The sequence below is a fragment of the Plasmodium relictum genome (genome assembly GCF_900005765.1).
Source record: "Plasmodium relictum strain SGS1 genome assembly, chromosome: 3".
In the NCBI taxonomy this organism is placed as follows: Eukaryota; Apicomplexa; class Aconoidasida; order Haemosporida; family Plasmodiidae; genus Plasmodium; species Plasmodium relictum.
In genome coordinates this window covers 61,280-82,755 of record NC_041681.1, presented here as the reverse complement: position 1 = coordinate 82,755, position 21,476 = coordinate 61,280, and the positions used below count along the sequence as shown (strand labels likewise).

The 21,476-nt window shown below is 17.3% G+C and overlaps 3 protein-coding genes across 3 annotated transcripts; all 3 read left to right on the top strand.

The window, feature by feature from the left end:
• Positions 1–546: 546 nt before the first annotated feature.
• PRELSG_0301500 (conserved Plasmodium protein, unknown function) lies at positions 547–3,706 on the top strand (the record flags this gene model as incomplete). Its single annotated transcript, XM_028680000.1, is given in 10 exon segments — positions 547–549; positions 723–778; positions 990–1,023; positions 1,122–1,167; positions 1,225–1,361; positions 1,367–2,661; positions 2,753–2,819; positions 2,934–3,105; positions 3,216–3,467; positions 3,606–3,706. Coding segments are annotated over 10 exon segments (2,163 nt in total).
• Positions 3,707–4,527: 821 nt separating this feature from the next.
• PRELSG_0301400 (conserved Plasmodium protein, unknown function) lies at positions 4,528–5,098 on the top strand (the record flags this gene model as incomplete). Its single annotated transcript, XM_028679999.1, has 2 exons — positions 4,528–4,929; positions 5,018–5,098. The coding sequence occupies 2 exons, from the start codon at positions 4,528–4,530 to the stop codon at positions 5,096–5,098; spliced, it is 483 nt and encodes a 160-aa protein (XP_028531539.1).
• Positions 5,099–8,818: 3,720 nt separating this feature from the next.
• ApiAP2 (transcription factor with AP2 domain(s), putative) lies at positions 8,819–20,641 on the top strand (the record flags this gene model as incomplete). Its single annotated transcript, XM_028679998.1, has 2 exons — positions 8,819–20,026; positions 20,234–20,641. 2 exons carry the CDS (start codon positions 8,819–8,821, stop codon positions 20,639–20,641), a joined length of 11,616 nt encoding a protein of 3,871 aa, XP_028531538.1.
• Positions 20,642–21,476: the final 835 nt, after the last annotated feature.

The window sequence follows — 21,476 nt, the reverse complement described above, 5'->3', positions numbered from 1 at the left end:
AAATATTTATATTAGAAATTTTTAAAATATTACATTTTCTGCTTACATAATTCAAAGGTTTTATTATAATATATTGTTACCTTAAAGTATGAACGCATTTAAATAAAAGCAGTGTGTTAATATACCTTTTAAAAAAAAAAAAAGATGCAAGAAAAATTTAAAAATTATGTATATTTATTTTATAAATAAAATACTACGAAATTTTTTGCTTACAAATGATAAAAAATTTTAAAAAAATAAAAAAAAAAAAAAAAATGAAATATGAAGCATAAAAATATCTTTTTAATTTGTTTTTAATATGCATAAAAAATTAGATAAGCTAATTTAAAAAAAAACATAATAAAATAAAATAAATAAATAAATAAATTAATGATTACATTAAAAACAAAAAAATTTTTAAAACACATGATATATCCATTTCTTTTATACTTTTTAAATATATTTTTATAAATAAAATTTTCAGATACACTATCTTTTATTAAAATTTTTTTTTAAATATACGTACATTATTCAAAAAAGTTGATTTCTATTCAATTTAAATAAACAATGGTAACTAAAAATTTAAAATAAAATAAATATATAAAAATGCAATAATTAACACGGAAATAAGTATAATTAATTTCAAAATATATATAATAGATGCATTATATATTTTTTCTACAATTATTAGACCGTTAATTTTTTTTTATTTTTTAAAAAATTATTCTTTTAAATTTTCATAGAAATTAAACTCATCTAAAGCAAAGGAAAATAACTCTAAAACAAAAAATTCTAAAAAGTACGAAAAAAATAATAAATTTGTAAAATATAATAAAGAAAAAAATTTTTGTTTTTAATTATTGGATATGAGTCTCTAAGTTTTTTTTTTTATTTGGATATGATAATAAATTTCCTTTTATTTTCATTAATTTCATATATATATACATATATAAATCAAAATGGTTATATATATAAATGCTATATTTCTTAAAAATACATTTCTATTTTAGGCGTAATATAGAGAAAAATAACACACCCGTTAAAGTTATAATTAAAAGAGAAAGAAGAGAAAAAAAATTTTTTTTCTATTTATGTTGTAATTATTACATTAATTTTAATTTTACACAAATTTTTTTTTTTAGATAGCAAAAACTGGCTTTGATCCTACAGAAAATAAAATAAAAGATGGTAAAAAGAAAATATATATATATATATATATATATATAAACACATTTTAAAAATAATTGAAGATTAATATTTTTTTATTTTTTATTTTATTTTATTTTTTTTTTAAATTAAAAATACAGGTAACAAAAAGTGTGAATTGTCAGAAATTAATACTTCAAAAAAGGAAAATGAAACTGTTAAGAAAGAAAGAGAATTGATTAAGAGTATTTCAAAAGATAAAGATAAAAGCAGAATTAGTTTATCAAAAAAAGATAATATAAAAAGCAAAAAAAATGGAGGAAAGAAAGGTTATGCAGAAGAAATTAAAAAAGTAATTAAAAAAAAAAATATTGAAAAGGAAAAAAAGGAACTAAAAAAAGAAACCCAGAAAAAAAAAGGAATTTTAAAAAGAAATAATAAGAAGAATCAGAAAAAAAATTCCTTTTTAAAATTAAGTGAAAATGCTAATGATACCAATTCTAAACAAAAATATAGCGAAAATGAAAAGGATGATACTGATTTAGATGATTCAGAGAAAGATGAAAAAGCACAAGAAGAAATAGATAGAGAAGAAGATGAAGATGATGAAGAAGAAGAGAGAGAAGAAGAAGAAAGAGAAGAAGAAGAAAGAAGAAAAAGAAAATCTTCCTCAAAAAGTGAAACTCCAGAAGATAGTAACAATGATTGTGGCGATGATGATTTAGATGATTCAGAGAAAGATGAAAAAGTTCAAGAAGAAATAGATAGAGAAGAAGATGAAGATGATGAAGAAGAGAGAGAAGAAGAAGAAAGAGAAGAAGAAGAAAGAAGAAAAAGAAGACATCCCTTACTAAAAGGAATATCAGAAAAAGATGGTGATAGTGATTTAGATGATTCAGAGAAAGACGAAAAGGCACAAGAAGAAATAGATAGAGAAGAAGATGAAGATGATGAAGAAGAAGTAAGAAAATTTGATGAAGAAGCAGAGAAAGAAGAAGAAGAAAGAAGAAAAAGAAAATCTTCCTCAAAAAGTGAAACTCCAGGAGATAGTAACAATGATTGTGACAATGATGATTTAGATGATTCAGAGAAAGATGAAAAAGCACAAGAAGAAATAGACAGAGAAGAAGATGAAGATGATGAAGAAGAAGTAAGAAAATTTGATGAAGAAGCAGAGAGAGAAGAAGAAGAAAGAAGAAAAAGAAAATCTTCCTCAAAAAGTGAAACTCCAGGAGATAGTAACAATGATTGTGACGATGATGATTTAGATGATTCAGAGAAAGATGAAAAAGTCCAAGAAGAAATAGATAGAGAAGAAGATGAAGATGATGAAGAAGAAGTAAGAAAATTTGATGAAGAAGCAGAGAGAGAAGAAGAAGAAGAAGAAGAAAGAAGAAAAAGAAAGCCTCCCCACAGAAAAAATTATTTAAAAGAAAAAAATGATGACGATGAAGATGTGAATAAAAATTCTCAAGATGTTGAAGGAGAAAAAAAGAAGGAAAAAGAAAATGTTAATAACAATAAAAATCAGAAAAGGTCACTTTAAATTATTAAAAATAACATAATAAAATGAATTCAGTATAAAAAAGAAAAAAAAAAAAAAATACCTAAATATTTTTTTTTACAGTGATAATGAAAGTGTTACTAGTGAAAATAGTCATACAAAAAAGAATGATCGTCTATTTTCTTCATTAGTATTTAAAAAAAAAAAAGAGAAAATGCCTATTTATAAGAAGTTGTGAAGTTATATTTACTAAAATCATTAAAATGAAAATCTTTCATAAATATATTTTTATTTTCTTTTTTAGAATGATTCAAACTCACCTAATAAATTGTTTAATAATGAAAATATAGAGAAATTAAATATTTTTGGAAATATAAATATAGATATAGAAAAATTAAGAAAAAGTTTAAATAAAAAAAAAGATCTTACTGATGAAAAAAAGGAAGTTAAAATGAGTGCTTCAGAAAATGCTTTTGGTTAGTATTTTTCATAAATATATATATGCATATCTTTTCTGTTTTTCTTTTTTTTCAAAAAATATATTATTTTTTTACCTTTTTTTTTTCTTTTTTCTTTATTTTTGTAGAAAATGAAGAAACATTATATTCAGAGAGTAGTATAAAAATAAGTAAATTTATAAAGAAAAATGAGAAATATGATTGGTCAGGTTACTTACCAGTCAAAATACAAATAATGAAAAATAAAGAAAATAACAAATGTAGAATCTTATGTTTCCAAAAAGGAAGTGGAAGATTATTTTTAAATACAGATATTTTCAATGGATTCAAAATAATACCAACCAAAAATATGTCTGCTTTATTTAGCGGAAGAGATATATGTAGATTAAACAAAAAAAAAAAAATTAATTAATAACTCAGTATTATTTTTATAATTTATATATTTTTATTTTTGTTTCCCTTTTTTTTTTTTTTCTGAGATTTGAATAAAGTATTTTTTTTTCATTTTATTTTATTAGGTGATGAAAAAAAATTGAATCAGTACATTGTAACATTTATGAACAGTGCTTCAAGGGATGAATTTGTTAAGAAAATTGACAATATTATAAAAAAAAATTAAAAAGATTCTAGAAGTAAAAATAATATTTTTTTTTCCATTTTTATTATTAAATAATTTTTTTTTTTTTTTTTTGGTAAAATTAATGAATTAAAAAAAAAAATGTGAAATGAAATATTTATTTTTTTAATTTTTATATTATAAATTATATTTTAAAGTTATACATTTAAAATATTTAGGTATTTTATTTTATAATATACATAACTTTTTTATTCATGTATTTTTTTTCTTTTTTGTGATTTAATTTTAAAATCTTTTGAAAAAATTTTAAATGTGTAAAATTTATCTTTAAAGAATAAAACTTACAGTTGTAAATAATATATGATACACATAAAAATTATTATTTACAATAAGAAAAAAATTTAAAAAAATTTGATATTTTGTAGGTATTCATATTTACAATTTTAAGTATTATATAAATAAACAAATAAACAAAAAAAAAAAAAAAAAGGAATTGTATTAAATTAGTAAAAAGAAAATTTTTAAATTAAATCATAATAAGAAAATTAAATAAAATAAAAATAAACTATTATATAACAAAAAAAAAAAAAAAAAAGAATGTGAAAAAAAACATTATCTTTTTAGCAATTTTTTTGAAAAGTTATCTAACTATATTATAAAATTTTAATAATTGTAGAGAATTAAAATAAATAAAATAATTTAAAAAAAAAATAATATTTAGATGTATATTATTCCTTTTTTTTTAAACTTTTGAAAATACATTTTTTTTTAGATTTTTATATGAGATAAAAATAACTTTTTTTTTTTTTTTTTTATTCTTAATTTCTTTTCTTTTTATATGCTTTTATTAATGAAAAAGTAAAATGATTATACATTTAAATTATAAAAACTCTTTTCTTTTTTTTTTGATTAAGAAAACAAATATTATAAAACGTGATATATATACACTAAAGAAAAATTTCCATTTATATGATGAAGATTTAAAGAGTTCATTTGAAAAAATATCAAAAGGTTCACCACCAAGAGCGAAAATAAATCAAATAATAAATTTTTTACTTCATTCAAAAATATTAAGTTGTAATTGGACTAAATTAGAAATAATTGATGAAATATATAAAAGAAAAATTGATAAAACTCTTACTTTTCATCTAAATGTTTTATATGGTATGGGATCAAAAGGAATACATTTAAATAAAAAAGGAATTATCTCTCCTATACTTTTTTTACCTCTGTTAGATTATAATCAATTTAAATATATTGTACAGGTATTTCTATACTTTTCTTATATATATTTTTTTCTTATAATAATTTTAATTTATATAATAATTCTATTTTTTTTTTTTTTTTTGTTAGGTTATGAAAGTTGCTGATAAAGAGAGAAAATATAAGATACATACACAAAATGAATTTATTAACAATTTTTTTAAAAAATAAATATTATTTTTTATAAAAACTAAAAGAATTAGACTTTATGAAATTTTTTTTTTTTTTTTTTGTCTTATATATGTTCCTAATTATTTTTTATTAGGAAAAAAAAAAAAAAATTAAAATATAAAAAAAATTGATACTTTATTACCATATATAATTTTTTTTTGTATATTTCATCATTTCATATGAATAGATATAATTATATATATAATTATATATATATATATATATGTGTATATTTATACACATAGTTAAATTACACCTTTCAATATGATACATTATTTGCTATAGAAAAAAAAGTATATAATTTTCCTCATGAACAATAAAAAAAAAAAAAATATTTTTTTTTTGTTCCTTTTTATTTTTAAAAATACTTAAACTGAAAAAGAAATTAGAGATATTTCAAAAATTGAATCTTTTAATTTATAATTTATTCATTTTCTTAACAAAATTTATTTTATATTCATATATTCCATTTTTAAGAAAACATATATATATTACTATATTCAATATGTTTGCTCTCAAGAAGAAAATAATAATAATAGAAGAAAATTTATAAAGCAATTTGAAAGGTCATATTATTTTAATTAAAGAAATAAGAATTATTTTGCATGCATTTTATTTAGATCAAAATATTTTATGCTAAATTTAGTTTTGTATGAGGCTTTTTCTTTTTTTTTTTTTTTAATGGAGAATACAATTGAATAAAAATTGAAAAAAAATAGTTAAGAATAATATAAATAATTTTTAAAATTTTATACTGTAATATATTAGTATATTGAAAAGGTCTATTCTTAAAAGTATGTAAAAAAAAAAAAAAAAAAATTACTAATAAAAAGAATAATCTCAACTATTATTCTTATATTTTATCTACTTTATTATATTAGTAAAATAATTTATTAAATTGTCCTTTTTGAAAACATATACCTTAAAAGAGTGTGCTTATTAATAGATACAATAAAATTTACATTTTTTAGTTTCTTATAAAAGTAAAATATTAGAAAAATGCACCTCTTGCATAATATTTTTTTTATTTATTATATTAAGAGTTGTATATTCATCAATTTAATAGAATTATATGATACATTTTTTTTATATGATAAAATGTAATCTTAAGTTTTTGAATTTAGTTTACGTGTTAATTCTTTATGTATTTATTAAAAAAAAATAATTTATTTAATAATTCTATCTTATATTACTTTTTTTTTTTTTTTTTATTTCATTTTATTTGAAATAATTGAAATAGAATTATAACGAACATATAATTATTTTATTACTTAAATGAAATAATTATTATTTCTACATGTAATTCTATACTTAATATTTATATAACATTAGTAATAACACTAATATATATGTTATATTAGTATCTGTATCATTTTATGTAATAAATAATTACAATTTGAAATTAAAAATTAAATTAAATTACAGTCTATGAAAAAAAAAAAAACTTCATCAATAAATAAAAAAGTTAATTATATTAGCAAACAGATAAATAGTTTGTACATTTTTTTTTTTTATATAGAACAATCTAATTAATTATTATACAATATATATATATATATATATATATTTTTAATGATATAGAATAATGTAAGTAATTACAAACCCAATAATTTTTATTTTCATATAAAAATTTTTTTTTATTTACTTTGTTCATATATATTTAGTATCATCTCGTTTTTTTTATGTTTATTCATTTTAATAAATATATATATATATTTTAGTGTAAAATAGAATTTAAAATTTACTTCTTTGATTAAAGTTTATTTCTATAAACACTTTTGTGCTTAGTTTCTTTCTTAATTTAACTCTGTTCCTTTTTTTTTATTATTAATCTTTTTTATTATATATACTTATCTACATTTACATATAACCACATTATACCTTTCTCATTGATACCTAAAATAGAAATATACATTCATGCTATATTTTTTTTAATAATTATAAATATTTATTATAAAATATTATGTATCACTAATGGCTTGTTTTTATAATTTTTTTTTTTTCATTAACTTCACCAACAATTTCTTTTTTTAGTAAATTTTTATTAGTGTAACTTGTTAAAATAATTTTTTTCTGAAGGATAGAACATAATAATTTGTAATATATAAAATAACAAATTAAATGACTAATGGAAATAATCTAGTATTTTTTTAAAAATTTTTAATAATAATTCTATTAAATGTAGCACATAAAAGATAACTCATTTTAGTGCTAAAATTTTTGTATTTTTTTTTCTAATTTTTTAATAAATATTTTTTTTCTTTCTTTATTTAAAATATTAGTAGATTAAGCGAATATTCATTATTTTTTTTTAAAAATCAATTTTTCTTGAAGGAAAAGAATTTTGAATTTTATAACAAAAAAATCCTATATATTTTGTTTTGTTTGTATATTTTAATTAAATTATCAAAAAATTTACATCTAAGTTATATGCATGCAAATAAAAAGGTGCATATTGAATCAATGAAATACATAATTCATCAAAAACTACATGTATAAATTAATAATTGAAAAGATATTATAAATAAATTTTTTTTCTATATTTACACATCTTAACATTTTTATTTACAATTTTATTCTATGTAATATTATATCCAGATCAACATATTAAAAATTAATATATATTTATACAAAATATTAGAAAATAATTATAATTTATACTTATTCTTTTGATTGTTTTTCATAAATATAAAAGTGATATTATATTAATTTTTTTTTCTTTTTTCTCATTTTCATGTAAGTTTAATTCTTTTTTTTTTTTTACATAATTCTAATTGTTTTAAAAATAAAAAATTTTATTTGTGCTAAAAAAGTTGTATTTTGTTGTTTTTACGTGTACACGTGCATTAATACCATTCTGTATCTTTTTCCGGTTTCATTTAACATAATATATAAATGCTTATCTTATTAGTTAAAATGATTAATATCATATTAATAAAATATTAAAAGTATTCATAATATTATTAATTGAACTCACATATATATATTTATATATTTTTTTAATTTCTTTATCCTTTTTGTAAATGTAACATTCATTTTTTTCTTCATGGTATATGCTATTTTTTTTTTTTTTTGTTTGTGCAAATATACATACGATACCTTAATGTGTTGAAGTACGTAATTTTTCTTATATATATATATATATATATATATATATATGATTTTTGTATATAACAATTACTATAATCTCTCTTATAAAAAATATTACGGTTAAATTTTTTTTTCATTTTCCTTTTTATTTGTAAATTATATATTTTGCTGTCTAAATCAAAAGATCTTAAGTTTTGTGCTTTTTTTTTTTTTTTTTTAATAATTAGAAATGTATATAATTTATTTTAAAAAAAAAAAATTTACATAATTTTAAAATATAATTTTTTTTATTCATATATATTTAGATATTCTTTTTTTTTTATTAATGTAGTGAATATGTTTAATATTTAAAATAAGAAATAAAACCATGATTATACAAGTTTTAATAAAAAGAAAAAATATATATATATTTATCAATGAAAATTAATATTATAAATACAAAATTATCCAAAGAAGATTTCTTTGTTACATCATATATAAGTAGATTAAAAGAAAAAATCAAATAATTTAAATCAGGGAAATAGTAAACTTAATGAATACTTAAAAGATAAAGAAAAACATACAAATTGAAATAAATTTAAAAAAATAAATAAGTTAAAATTAAATGTCTCTATTGCTTTGGAAAAAAACATGAGTTTTTCTAATGAAGATAATGATTTTCAAGATAATAATATCCAAAAATTAAAAAAAGGTACTGAAAGTATTTTTAATTTAGAAACAAAGTGTTATAATTACTCTAGTAGTAGTAATAATAATAATAATAATAGTCAAAGTAGCATTTTAAATGAAAAAAATGGAATAAATGATATGAACATATGTATAAAAAAGGAAAATATTTTTTCAAATAATTCAGAGTATTTTAATTATAGAAATTTTAATGAAGATTTTAAAAATTTTAAAAATACATACTTTGGTGATCCTTATTCCGAATTAAATGAAACTATAAAAGATATGTATTATTCCCATGATAATATTCAACATAATGAATCATGTATTACAAAAAACTTAAAAGAAAAATGTATTAATAATAATAATAATAGTGATATAAATTACAAAAACATTGAAAAAGAAATAAACAACAAAAATAATGATTATAACCTAAATGATAAAAATGTATCTGCATATTATAAAAAAAATATAAATAAGGTGAATATGAATTTAAAGGAAGAAAATAATATGATTAAGATAAATAGCGAAAAATATTATGAAAATAAATTACAAAATTTACCTACTGATTTAAGTAATCAGGATGTTTATATATCTTATATTATAAGTAATAAAAATCCGTGCCAAAAAATAAATAATGCTATCAGTTCAAATGGATTAAATAATAATAGTAATTATAAAGACTCATCTTATTATATAATAGAAAAGAAAAATAATTCTCATGACTTAGAATTAATTAATAACAATAATGATAATCGTCATTCAGAAATGAAAAGTAAAAAAAATGAGGACTTTTGCAAAGAAATTTCAAAAGTATATAATTGTAATATGATAAATAATATAGAAAAAGTAGATAATACTGAAGAAACAAATGGTACAGAACATATAATTAATAATACAATAGAAGTAAAAAATCCAGATGATGTAAAAAAAAAAGAAAAAAAAAAGAATTATAAAAATTTAAATGAAAATATAACTCAGTATAATACCCTTATCGACCCAAATATAGAAAAATCGCAAAAAAAAAGTCCTAATTTAAGTAATTATGAAGAAGAAAATGAAATGTATTACAAAAAAAATAATTTCTATCATTTAAAAAAAAAATTTGATATTGTGAATAATATGAAACATAAAGAAATTATTGCAAGTGAAATTAGTAACATAGAAATATCAAAAAAAAAAGATAATTCATTTGCATCATCTAACAGTGAAAATAATAATAATAATATAAATGATAGTAATGCTATAAATAATTACGATAATAACATTAATAATAATGGAAATAGTGATCATAATATTAATTCCCATAACATAAATAAAAATATTAATGAGGTAGCATATGATAAGTATTATGATAATAAAAATAATAATGATAAAAATAGTAGTTATAAAAGTAAGAAAAATTCAGATTTATCAGACGATTTAAAACATTTTATAAGAAAAAATAATATTAATTCATCAAATAGTAATATTGTTAAAGAAAAAGATCAAGATGAAAAAGTAAAAATTGAAAAGAAAAAAAACAACAGTGAAAAAAATGAATATAATACATATTTAAAGAGCTTTTTTAATGATGCTAATCAACTAAATCATAAAGAGATTTTCATAAATAAGAATATAATAAATGTAAGTACTAAAAAAATTATGGAAAATGAAAATGATGTATCAGTAAAAAATAATATATATTTGAACAAAAATGTTGATAATGTTTTCAATGTTAAAAAAAAAATAGAACTTAATTTTTTTGGGAAAAAAAATACAGGTAATTTTTTAAAATTGAAAAATATAGAAATTGGAACTAATTATAAAAATTATGATAAAACAACAAAAATTTCAAAGGAAAGAATTAATGAAAATAAGTTAGCAAATTTTAATGAAAAAAATGACATATCATTAGAAAATTCAAATATTATTATTCCTACTACTAATTGTGAAAGTCATTTAAACGAAAATTTTCATTCAAATGACTTCCGTAGTAAGAATTTCATTTCATCTTTAAAATTTTCGGAAATAAAAAATGTTATTAAAAATAAAAGACAAAAAAAATTACCACAATATTCTAAATTAAAAAATTTAGAAAATAATAATATTTCTCCTAAAAATAAGAATATATATAAATTAAATGAAAAAAAATCCTCAGAAGAAATAAAAAATGTTGATATAAATAAATTATCTGACAAAGCAAAATTCACACCAAAAGAAACTAATATTCTAAATAATGAAATAAAAAAATTAAGCCGTAATAACATTGGTAAAAGTTCTTTATCGATAAAAGACAAAATAAAATCAAGTGAAAGAATTTTTACAAACAAAAAAAAAAGAATAGATGATTTAGAGAAGAAAATTTCAAATAATGATATAATAGGAATGAATAGAGAAGTTACAAGAAGTAAATTATCAAATAAAAAAAATAGCAATAATATAGAAGGAAGAATTGAAAAAATTGTAAAAAATAAATGCGAATATCAGGAAGAAAGAAAAATGAATAAAAAAGAACATGCTGATTATAATGAAAAAAAAGAAGAGATGGATAAAGTAGAAACAGCGGAAGAAGAAAGAAATGATATAAAAAAATTGAATACTAGTATGGTAAAGTTTTCTAATTTAACATATTTAAAAAAAAAAAAAGATGAAAAATGTTTAATTGAAAATTCAAAAGAAAAAACGAAAAAAAAAAGGAAATCTAATAATGAAAATGTGATTTCAAGCATAGAATTTTTAAAAGAAAATAATGGGGGATATATATATAATAAAAAAAAATTAAAAGAAAACATGCTTGAAAATTACATTATTAAGAAGAGCAGTCAGCATGATACTAACTTGAATATTAAAATTAATGATATACATAAAGAAAATCAAAGTGATTATTTTTTAAAAGAGGAATTTAATAAAAATATACTTAATTCTCACATTTTAGGTGAAGGCATCCAGAATGTTTACATAGGTGAAAATAATGTAATTGAACATAATGATTTATTTATGAATAAAAATAGAATGAATTTAAATGAATGTAAAGAAAATTACTTAAGAGTAAATATATCAAACGATAAAAATAGTATACCAGCTTCTTGTGAATTAAACAATAATTTTTTAAAGAGTGCTAATGAAAATAATGATGGAAATATATATTTAAATGAAAGAAATATACACGCATGTGAAATAGATAATAAATTTTTAGAGTTTAACAAGGAAATTATAAATTTAAATTACATGAATTTGAACAACTCGAATGAAGAATTATATTCTGTTAACTATAGTAAAAATAAAAAGAGAAGTGGAATACCTTTAAATGAAAGAAAATATTATAGAATATTAGCAAAACAAATGGAAAAAATACAAGGTCTTACATTTGATCATAATCAAATCAGATGGATTGCTTATTGGAAGAATGAAAATAATAAACAAATTCAAAAACATTTCCCTGTATGTAAATATGGCTTTTATAAGGCTAGACAATTAGCTTTAGAATTTCGAAATTCAAAAGTAAATAATAAAGAATATAATATTAACAAAAAGCATAAAGAATTTTCTAATAATTTAATTAATAGTAACAATGAAACAAAGGGAAAAAAACGTAACAATTCCAATAAAAATTCAATGATATATTGCTCAAATGAAAATATTAGTAATAAGAATAAAAATAATGCTTGTATAAAAGAAAATTACGGACATAGTAAAAATAGAAATAATATTAAAGGTAATATGAAAGAACAAAATATAAACTATTGTATCAGTAAAAATAATCTGAAAATAAACAACTATGAAATGACATTTGATACAAATAATAATAATAATAAGGAAAATTACAAAGATAGAAATATGGAATTTAAAAAAACAGATATAAAGGTAAACGTAAATTTAGATTTATTAAACGATTCAAATTATAGAGAAAAATTGAATAATAATTTTTATGATTATAAAAATGTTCTAGAAAACTCATTAAAAAATGAAAAAATACTTGATTTAAAATACGTAGATAATTTAAAATGTGAAAAAAAAATATTTAATAATATGGAATTTTCTAAGAACCAGGATAACCTCTCTTATTTTAAGAATGAATGTAACTCAAGTAGTAAAAAATCTCTTGGTTTTATTAATAATCAAATGAATAACTTTTATGAGGTATATGATACAAATAACATTTATAATGATGATAATTATAACAGTTACATAGAATATAATGATGAAAATCAATTTACTTATTTAAATAGCTATAATATTAGAAAAATGAATTTTAATACTATTATTAATAATATAAATAATATATATGAAAACAGAGTAGATAATCCTATAGCTCTTTATAATGATAGCAATAAATCAAATTTAAATGAACTCAATAAAATAATGATAAGCAAAAATTCATCTAATATTAATTCTATGTATGACTTGAATAGCTTTAAAAATAAAGAATATGATATAAATATTCTAATTAAAATGGAAAATAATACAAATAACTTGAAATATAAAAATCATTTAAATAATATTAATAAATTTCACGAAATAAACATTTCAAGTAATACAAATGCTTCTACACAATTAGATATGATTAATAATGTTAATATACCAAATGAATATAACTCAATGAATAGTTACGATTTGAATTACTTAAACTATTTAAATAATATTAATACAAAAAATCATTCTAATCAAATAAATATTATGAAAGATAATAATAATAATAATGAGTTTCATAATATAACAAAGTTGCATCAAGATAATTTAACAAATAATTTAAACAAAGATTGCTATATAAAAAATGAAGCTTGTCATTATTATATACAAGAAAAAAAAAAAAATTACTTAAAAAATGGAAAAGAAGAAATAATAATTAAAGGTAATGAAGAAAATACAGTAAATAGCTCATTAAAAAATATATATGAAAATAATTTTTTTTTGAATAAAAAAAATATAGATAATATTCTATTAAAGAATATTAATTTGGTAAATAAAAAAGTAAACAATAACACTATACTTAATATAGATAATGTTAATAACATTTTTATGATATCAAACAATGACCATATATTGTATAATAATGAAAATATAAAATTAAATTTATATAAAAATAAAAAAGGAGAAAAAGATATATATGCTTTAACTAGAGCTTCTACAGCTTCTCATTTTTCTGAGCATTTTAATAGTATAGTAAAAGTAAAGAAAAATGTTCATTTTGAAAATAACAAAATATATAATAATTTAAATAATGAAGAATTTTCAACAAAAGAAAAAGCTATCTTAGAAGAATTTTATGAAAAGGAAAACACGAATAATAAAAATATCAAAAATCAAAAAACAAGAAAACGAAAAACAATAAGTAAAAAAAAAATTAATACAAGTGAAAAATACAAAAATATATCAACTTATGAAAAAGAAAAAAAAGAAGGAAAAGGTGAAAAATTAAAAATAAAGCATTCAAGTAACAAAAATAATGTAGATGCTTTTGTTACTCTTAAGAATAAGGAAGACAAAGCTACTAAAAGTTTTGGTAATATTATTTCAAAGAATAATAGGAATATTATAACCAAAAATGATGATAGTGTGGTGAGTAATAATCTTAATAATGATAATAATCATTATCACTGGAATAATATATATAACTCAATCAATAATAACAACATTGATTACAATTATAATAATAGTATTAATAAAAATAGCAATAAAGAAGTATCTAGTAAAAAAAAATCAAATATAACAGATACAATACATAATGTGAATAAAAGAGATGAAAATAAGAAAACAAATGAAAAATATGAATTATGCAATTCTTTTAATGCAAACATTTTAAAGAATGCCAATGACGCTGATGAGCGAAATTGTAGCTCAGATAAAATGGAAAGTAATGATATATATTATTTAAAAAAAAAAAAAAATGGAAAAAGAAATAAAAGAAAATATATAATAAATATTTTTGCAAATGAAAATAAAGATACAAATCTAAAAAATGTGGTAGAAAAAAAAATAAAAAAAGATAATAATGTTTGCAATAACGTTGAGTGCAATTTCTCTAGTTCATTAAATAATAAAAATAATGATTTAATATTATTAAATAAAGAGAATACTAATAATAGTGATATAAGTAAAAATCACAAGAATGATAAAAAATTAAAGAAATTTATTAACAAACAAACAAAATTCGAGAAATATTCTAAAAAATCAAATCATTTTAAAAAAAGTTCTAATGAAGAGAATAATATAAATTATTACAATGAAATAATGAAAATGCCTAAAATGAAAGGTGTTCATTTTGATATTAGGCAAAAAAGATGGTGTGCATATGGATATAAAAAAAAAGAGTGCTTTTCTGTATATAGATATGGTTTTTTAATAGCTAGAGAATTAGCAGTTAAAAGTAGACTAAAAGTACAAAAAAGAAAAAATAATTTAAAATTAAAAAAAATTAAAAATGAGATAAACATAGAAAATAAAAAAAAAAATATATTAAAAAAAAAATACACGAAAAAAATAAGTAATAAATGGAAGAATTACAGTGATGATAAATGTAATAATAAAAATGATAATAATAATAATAATGCAAATACTGAAAAAAATTTTGCATTTAAAGTTTTTAAAAATGGAAACAATACAAATAATAACATAATTGTAAAAAATGAAAATTATAAAGACGCTGGAATTGATATGAATATTTGTGAGAATCATGTAAATAATGTAAATGATAATATAATATTAGCAACTTATAATTTTAATGAAAAAATAAATAATATATATAATTTAAATAATTATGATGATGCTAATAATTTAAGTGAAGAAAGTCGTTTTAATTTTATGAATGAACCAATTAATGTAAATTCTTCTATAGATACAGATAATTTTATTGATAGAAATAGCATTAATAATATAAATAATCACAATAATATAAATAATTTTACTAGCATAAATGATTTTAATGACACAAATAATTTTAATAATGTAAATTACTTTAGAAACTTAAATAACTTTAATAATGCACATAATTTAAGTCAAGTTAATAATTTTAATAATATGAATAATTTTAATGAAATAAACTGCTTAAATGAACTTAATGATTTTCATAATTCGAGTAATATTAATATGGCAAATATCCCTATTAGTACAAATAATTTGAATGATGCATATAATATTGTAAATAATAATTTAATTGATAAAAATAAATCAATTAACACAAATACTTTTGTCAATTTAAGTAGTTTTGATGATAATATTGCAAAAAAGGATTATGAAAAACATAACTTGTCCATTCAAAAAGCAAATTTCATTGATTCGTTAACGTTAAATAAATTTTCTAAAGAGAATAACACATTATATTTAAGAAAGAAATGCATAATTGATAATGTAAATAATGATAAATTAGATAGCTTCAAAAACGAAGTAGTTAATATGGAAAGTTATTATAATGTTGATGATTTAGAACAAAAAAAAAGGAATTCAAAAAATTCTATTATTGAATGTAATTTTTTCTCTAATGATAATAATATAACAAAATTTTCAAAAATTAATAAAAGGAATTTGAAAAAAAATATATATGCAAATAATGTTATAAATATTCATAGCAAATTAGTGTATAACGAAAATGAGGAAAATTATTCTTTAAACAAAAATATAATGACTGATCAACATATTAAAAAAAATAATATGCTAAGTAATATAAAAGATGATAGTATGATTTCAAATTATAACTTGAATTTGTCTCTTAATTTTAAAGAAAAAATTAAAAGTGTACATGATAGCAATAATAATATTAACGATAATAATAGTATATATATTGATAACTATAGAGATAATAGTAATAATAATAAAGATAATAATAATAATAATAATAAAGATAATAATAATATTAATAGAGATAATAATAATAATAATAGAGATAATAATAATAATAAAGATAATAATCATAATAATAATAATAATAATAATAACAATAGTGATAATAATAATAATGGTAATAATAATGATAATAATAATAATAATGATAATAATAATAATGATAATAATAATACTAATAATACTAATAATAAAGATAATAATAATAATAATAATAATAATAATAATAATGATAATAATAATAATACTAATAATACTAATAATACTAATAATAATGATAATAATAATAATAATAATAATAATTATAATAATAATGATAATGATAATAATACTTTTTTTTCTAAGTATTGCGATTTTCCAGATTATAAAAATAATGAAAATGCTAATGGATTATATGAAAAATACTTTTGTAGGCTAGAAAACGAGGAGATAAATATGAATAATAATTCAAATATAAATGATGTATCATATAAAAGCAATACTCATAACACAAATATGTTAAGCATAAGTAAAATATCTGATATAAATAATACGTCTCATTTAAATAATGAATATATATTTAAGGATTTTAATGAAAATATAATTATACAAAATGAAATAAATGAAAAAGAATTAGAAGATAAATATCTACAAAAAAGAGAGAACAATTTTATGAATAATAGTAGATATAACAATAATATTAATAGTAAAATGGAGGATAAAAAAATTATCTATACAAAAGATACATACTATTCTTATATTAATGAGAAAGAAAATAAAAACTTGTACAATTCTGTGAAAATAAAGGAAGAACCAGAGATAATAGAACAAGAACATAAAAGTTTAAAAAATCAAGGCAATTATCCTCATATACAAAAGCTCTATTTTTATCCTAATAATTTTTTTTTTGAAGTAGAAACATATGATAAAAATAATTATAATAATTTGATTAATTCTTCTTTAAATAATGATTGCTGTTATGTAAATTCATTTGAATATGATAAAAAAATTAAGATAGGAAATTTTAATAATTGTGAAAAAAAAATTTCTTATAGTACTTATAATAATTATAATGATTACGAAACAAATTTAACTGAAGAAAATGCGAATAGTAACAATTTTTTAAAAAATAAAGATAGTGAAAGTTTATTAAAAAGTACACAGGATAATCTCAAAGAAATCACTAACTTTCCCAAAAATATGATAAACAATGTTGAAGAACATTTTCTAAATGAATGCTTATCTGATAATGAATCTATATTAATACATGATAATGAAAATAAAGTTAGCAGTAGAAGAAATAATTCCTTAGATAACATAAAAATAAATAGCAATGATTATTTTCCAAGTTATAATAAAAAAATTATCAGTAATTTCTCTTTTGAAAATTTTGAAGAAATAAATAAAAATAATAATTACATAATTAACTCTAACTTTCATTTATTAAATATAGAATATAAAAATGATGACAAGAAAAATGGAATATCTAATAAAAATCAATTATATGAAAAAAATGATAATGATTTTAAAAGCTATAATAGAAATAATGAAAAAAAAGATGATATAGAAGAAAATGAAAATTTATGCAATCATAATATGAATGAATATAGAATGAACGAAATGAGTAATACTTATAATAAAAATACTGGTACGTTTATAATTAATAATGATTTAAGTAAATCTTATATTGATCTTAATGAAAATGGAAAAATAATAAATCATAATGAAAAAGAAAATGTAAAATTAAATTGTTACAGTTATAAACAAATAAAATATGGTATAAATTATACAAATAATTGCGAAAAATTAAAAATAAACTCTCAAAATAAAAATAACATGAATGATAAAGATAAATTTGATAATATTTTTAAGGGAAAATATGTTGATTCCATTTACAGTGATTTAATTGACAATAAAGAAAATATTTTGAAATATAATAATCTTAACATAAATAATTGTGAATATTTAAAACGCAATAAGAATAATTTAAGTTATAAAGAGGGTTATATATACAAAAATGAGAACTATGGAAATGAGAACTTTGTGAATGATATGAAATTTTTAAATAATTTAAATGATAATCATATCAATGACTATGAACCAGTAAATTTAGAAAATGGTTATTATGATTATAAAAATGAATATAACAACGAAGAATATTTTTCATCCTTATACTTAAATAATTATTATAATAATAATTATGAAAAAAATAACAATTTAGTAGATAATACTCACTTTTCTTTTTTAGGATATAAAATATATAACCCAAGTGAAAATGGCATAATTAATTATGATTTAAACGAAAATAATATAATAAATAATGATATAAGTGAAAATAATATAATGGAAAATGATACAAAAGAAAATAATATAATGGAAAATGATACAAAAGAAAATAATATAATGAAAAATGATATAAAAGAAAATAATATAATGAAAAATGATACAAATGAAAATAATATAATGAAAAATGATACAAATGAAAATAATATAATAAAAAATGATACAAAAGAAAATAATATAATGAAAAATGAAATAAATGATAAAAATATGAATCTAAATAATTATAATAAATTAATAGATGAAAAAAAATTTAGTTACTATAACTATCAGAAAGATGATAAAAATAATGAGAAATACACAAACATAAGAGATATAGATTTAAATACAGAAAATTTAAATATAAATTCAAATATTATTAGTAAAAAAGAATTAAATTATTTAACAAAAAAAAGAGTTAATTTTAATAGAAATAATAAAAATGACATAGATAATATAATAAATAGTGCATATACTGATTGTTTTAATATTATAATAAATTCTGATTTATCCAACAAAAATGATTTAATTAATTGCATATCTAGTAAATATGAACTGGAGAATTGCATAAATGATAAAAAGGTTGACAACAAAGATTTTCAAATAATTCATTATAATGAAAAAAAAAAAAAAGAAAATGAAAAGACATTTCCAGATGATGTATTATGTCATGAGAACATTAATAAGTTTATAAAAAATTCAGATATAAAAAAATATGATAAATCTTTATATGAAAATAAAAATATAAAAAGAAAAGAAGAAAAGAAAAAATTTCATATTTATAATAATCATAAAAACAAAAAAATACTAAATAATGTAAATTTATTGAAAAAATTTAGTGATAACTTTCCTTGTAAATTTATAGAAGTAGGAGTATATTGTAAATCAATTAATAGCTTTTACAATAGTGATGAAATAATGAATCGTTATTATTTAAATATTTTTAAAATTATTCAAAGTATTAATATTAATGCTCTTTTCAGTTTTAATTATAGTGATAATGGGAAAAATATTCCAATGAAATCATATTATGAATATATTTGCTTAACATTACAAGTAATTTTAAAATAATTATTCTTAAATAATAATGAAAATGATAAATTTATAAATAATATTTTCAAATGAAAAAAAAAAGAAAAATTTATCTACGAGTTTTATCACTTTTATCATTTATTACACTTTTAAACTAATATATGTACCCATTTATATATTTAAGCTAATTTTAATAACTAAAATTATGTTTTTAATTTTTAATTTTTATAGGATTGGAATGTAAACAACATAAATAATGTAACTAAAAGCGTAAATTTTAGAAGATTGATTTATAAATATCTAGTTTTAGATTTATTAAAAAATATAAATAATATTGATTTGTCTGATTTATCAACAACTAATGAGAATAAAAATAAAAATTTTATATCAAATACAAATGACGATTTAAGAACTATCTTTAGGCAAGGTAAATTAGGCAAAAATTATGATTTATTAAAGAAAGTAGAAAAGTATCATTTAGATGCAATAAACAATATCTATAAGTTAGAATCCATTCAATTATATATAGATATTTTTGTAATATGTATAATTAAAAATACTACTTCAAGTAAGTTATCATTTAATGAACGAGTTATGCTAATAGGATCACTTTTATTATTTTATTTTAAAAATAATTAAAAAAAAAAAATGCATAATTTTTAGTTAATTTTTTTTTTTTTTTTTTTTTTCTTATATAAATCATAATTATTATGCTTATGAATTGATGCAATATTTCCACTTATTGTTGTTAAATTTTATTTTTTATTCTTTTGGTTCATTTTGTTTTAATATTCATATAAATAAAAAATTTTTTTTTAATAATTAAAGAATGCCTTTTTTATTTGCATTAAAAGTATGTGAAGACTCATAAATATACAGATACTTGTTTATTTTATTTTATTTTGTCATATCTTTTTATTTTTATTATTTTTTTTTTTTTTTTGAGTTCTTTTATTTTTTTCTGTTTTAATATTATTGTTTTAACTATTTTATTTTATTTATTTATTTATTTTTTTTTTTTTGTTGCTTTAACTTTTTCATTATTTTTTGTGTGCAAGTTAGCGTAAACATATGAGTAATTTTTTTGTCTTTGTAATATTAAAATATATTTCATTTTTTTTTATTAATTAATTCTTTTTATTTTAAATGTAATTAAAATTAATTTTTTTTTTTTTTTTTTTTATTAATAATTTAATCGAAATATATTTTCATATTTTTGTGTTATTTTATTTTTTATTATGATTGTATTAGAATTTTTCTGTTGCATGCCAACATTAAGTTTAATTTTTTACCTTTTTTTTTTTTTTCTTTTATTCATTAAAAAAATAAAATAAAATAAAATAAATAATAAATAAATAGGGAACTTTTTTTTTATTATTAATTATTACTTACATCTCCATCTTAAATCTTTTATTAGTTTTTTTTTTTTTTTTGTTATGAATGAATGACTTTGTGAAATCATTTGCTTATGTTT